The 1,350-nt window shown below is 46.8% G+C and overlaps 1 protein-coding gene across 1 annotated transcript; it reads left to right on the forward strand.

The window, feature by feature from the left end:
• Positions 1 to 201: 201 nt before the first annotated feature.
• Positions 202 to 1,140, forward strand: LOC127488835 (olfactory receptor 2H1-like). Its single transcript, XM_089335465.1, has one exon. It carries the CDS (start codon positions 202 to 204, stop codon positions 1,138 to 1,140), a length of 939 nt encoding a protein of 312 aa, XP_089191591.1.
• The last annotated feature ends 210 nt before the right edge of the window (positions 1,141 to 1,350 follow it).

Raw genomic sequence — 1,350 nt, forward strand, 5'->3', positions numbered from 1 at the left:
AATGCAGCCTTGTGGAGAGGAAGAGACTGTATTCTATTGATTTAATATAAAGGAAAGCACCAATATATCCTATTTAAAGGCTCCTAGAAATGTAATATTGTTGTTTTTTTCTAAATAAACAGCAGTAGAGTCTGTCTACAAAATTCATCTATAAAACTTTACTTAACATTCCATCCAAAACCAAATGAAAATGCAACAGAAATGACCAATGAGAGCTTCCCGGTGGGCTTCATCCTTCTTGGATTCTCTGAATGGCCCCAGGTAGAGGTGGTTCTCTTCTGGATTGTGATCATGTTGTACCTCGTGACTATCCTGGGCAACTCAACCATCATCTTGCTCTCATGCATGGACCCTCGTCTCTACACCCCCATGTACTTCTTTCTTAGCAATCTTTCCTTCTTGGATCTCTGCTTGGCCACAGCCTGTGTTCCCCAGATGCTGTCAAACCTGTGGGGGCCAGACAAGAGCATCACCTATGCAGGCTGTGTCATGCAGCTCTGTGTGTTCCTCTGTGTTGGTGCTACAGAGTGCATCTTGCTGGTGGCCATGGCCTTTGACCGCTATGTTGCTGTGTGTCAGCCTCTGCGCTATACTACCATTGTGCACCGTCCACTCTGTTGGAAGTTGGCGCTCATGGCCTGGATGTCAGGTCTGACAGAGTCACTTATCTTATCTCCTGTTACACTCCAGCTGCTCTTCTGCCCCCATCACTGTCCGGATGACTTTCTGTGTGAGATTCCTGTGCTCATACGCCTGGCCTGTGGTGACACCTCCATCAATGAGTGGCAGTTAACCATCTCTGCTGTCATCTTCACCATGGTGCCTGTGGGGTTGATCCTGACTTCTTATGGCCGTATAGCTCAAGCAGTGGGGAAAATGAAGTCAGAGGAGGGGAGGCAGAAAGTCATTGCCACCTGCTCCTCCCACCTCCTTGTGGTCTTCATGTTTTATGGGACAGTGGCAATGGTGTACACAGACCCTAAGACCAACTTCTCTTCCAAATATGGCAAGTTCTTCACCTTCTTCTACACTGTGGTCACACCCATGCTGAACCCTCTCATCTATACCCTGAGGAACAAAGAGGTGAAGGATGCTCTTCAAAGGATGCTGAGAAAGGGGATCCGCTTAAAGAAATACTGATATTAAATCGTTGAACCAGGAAGGATGCTGTAAGTCATGACATGAACCCACTCTCCTTTTAAGTCTTTGAATCAACAGCAAAAGTTGTGAATTTTGAGCCAGTGTTGTGTCATAGTCGGTTAAGCTACCACTTGTGATGCTGGCATCCCATATGGGTGCCAGTTCATATCCTAGGTGCTCCACTTGTGATCCAGCTCCCTGCTAATGCCC

This window comes from Oryctolagus cuniculus, chromosome 6 (genome assembly GCF_051225735.1).
Source record: "Oryctolagus cuniculus isolate XC-2025 breed Fujian yellow rabbit chromosome 6, ASM5122573v1, whole genome shotgun sequence".
Taxonomy (NCBI): Eukaryota; Metazoa; Chordata; class Mammalia; order Lagomorpha; family Leporidae; genus Oryctolagus; species Oryctolagus cuniculus.